We start from the raw sequence: 1,854 nt of genomic DNA on the forward strand, positions 1-1,854 counted from the left end.
GCGCGCGGCCAGCGGCCGGTGGTCCCACCAGCTGCACGGGCTGCTGCTGCGCGACCGCGGCCTGGCGGCCAAGCGCGACTTCATGTCTGGCTTCACGGCCCTGCACTGGGCCGCCAAGAGCGGCGACCGCGAGATGGCCCTGCAGCTGGTGGAGGTGGCGCGGCGCGGGGGCGCGCCAGTGGACGTGAACGCGCGCTCGCACGGTGGCTACACGCCGCTGCACCTGGCTGCGCTGCACGGCCACGAGGACGCCGCGGTGCTGCTGGTGGTGCGCCTGGGCGCCCAGGTGCACGTCCGCGACCACAGCGGGCGGCGCGCCTACCAGTACCTGCGGCCGGGTTCCTCTTACGCGCTGCGCCGCCTGCTTGGCGACCCAGGCCTGCGAGGTGTCTCTGAGCCAGATGCGACCGGCGATGGGCCCGGTAGCCTTGCGGCCCGCCACCCGGTCCAGGTGGCCGCCACCATCCTCAGCTCCACCACCAGCGCGTTCCTGGGAGTCCTGGCTGACGACCTGCTGCTCCAGGACCTGGCCCGCGGCTTGAAGAAGTCCAGCTCCTTCAGCAAGCTCTTGGGGGCCTCACCCATGGCCCCGCGGAAAAAGGCGAAGATCCGAGGTGGCCTGCCAGCCTTCGCGGAGAGCGCTCGTCGACCTCCTCCTGGGCCCTTGGCTGGCCTAATGCCCAGTGTGCCGCCTGCAACCTGAAGGGCCTTGGGGTCATGGCCTCTGTGACCCAACAGGCCTGCCTTAGGTGGGCTCAGCCAGCGCTGCGCCCCCGTCCCAGCACCTGCCACTCTGGTGTCCTCCTTTCTCCCCCGCAGTCTGTTTGACCTCCAGGGCCTGCTCCTCCAGCTTTCTCTGGTGGGATTCTAGATCTCAGTGAGAGGCTTTATGGAGAAACCCAGTTTCAGGGCTGAAGATGGGGCTTGAAATTTAGGGTCAGAGATCAAGGGGCAGCAGCCCGTCTGGCTCCCAAATGCTTAACTGGATGCCTCTTCCCACTCCCACGCCAGAACTGGGGCAAGGGTCTCTGAAATGTTCCTCTACTGGGTTGTCACCTTCAAGACACGCGGTAGTTTTGTAATCTGATGCTTTTATTCTGTTTTTAAGTCGAAATGAGGTAAAGCCAATTTCATAATAAGCTTTTAAAATTCTATTTTTCCATTTTTAGGCAAAATGCTCATTTTCAACCTTTTGCTAAATATTTTCGAATCCTATTTAAAAAAATCAAGATCTAAAGAAAATGAATCCCAACAACAAAACTTTTAAAAGTTTATCTACCTCATTTTAGGCAGTCAAGATTCTGGAAAGTCTTGAACACAGAATAATCAGTGTGACCCTCGTGAATGTAACTTCACTTGTACTGTGAATGCTACTAGGAAACAAGTGCATCTTGGGAGTGAAAGTGATTTAACAGAGTAGACATATGTTGGCAAATATTTTTAAACTATGGTGAGATATACATGTATGGCACTAATAAGCGGCTATGTTGATATGGCATGAATATATAATTTTTAAAAATGAATATATAATATTTATTTGTGAATTGCACCTTTGCTTCATGTTTCTGAGTCCTTTTTACATTTGGCTGAGCCATTCAGTACAGTGGGCAAATATTCAAAAAGTCATAGCATCCACCAGAAAAACAAGTGATTAAATAGTAATTGATACAACTACAGAACTCTTTCACAGGAAAGTTTTGAAAAAAAAGTGCATGATAATACATTTTTTTAAAACATTTGAAAACAATTTATTCTTTTTAAAATTTTTTCCATAATTTTATTGAGAAACAAATAGCAATGAGACAGTTTCAAACCAAATTGGTAGGACAGTTTCAATAATTAACACATTGCATA

The 1,854-nt window shown here is 51.2% G+C and overlaps 1 protein-coding gene across 1 annotated transcript; it reads left to right on the top strand.

Annotated features, from left to right (window-relative positions):
• The first annotated feature begins 11 nt into the window (after positions 1–11).
• Positions 12–833, top strand: Sowaha (sosondowah ankyrin repeat domain family member A). Its single transcript, XM_004629345.2, has one exon. The coding sequence runs from the start codon at positions 83–85 to the stop codon at positions 701–703; it is 621 nt and encodes a 206-aa protein (XP_004629402.1). The 5' UTR covers positions 12–82; the 3' UTR covers positions 704–833.
• The last annotated feature ends 1,021 nt before the right edge of the window (positions 834–1,854 follow it).

Source organism: Octodon degus, unplaced genomic scaffold (assembly GCF_000260255.1).
Source record: "Octodon degus isolate 3935 unplaced genomic scaffold, OctDeg1.0 scaffold00029, whole genome shotgun sequence".
Classification (NCBI taxonomy): domain Eukaryota; kingdom Metazoa; phylum Chordata; class Mammalia; order Rodentia; family Octodontidae; genus Octodon; species Octodon degus.

What these genes read in the sequence shown, in the direction of transcription:
- Sowaha (XM_004629345.2), top strand. Translation starts at nt 83, where the DNA reads ATGTCTGGCTTCACGGCCCTGCACTGGGCCGCCAAGAGCGGCGACCGC.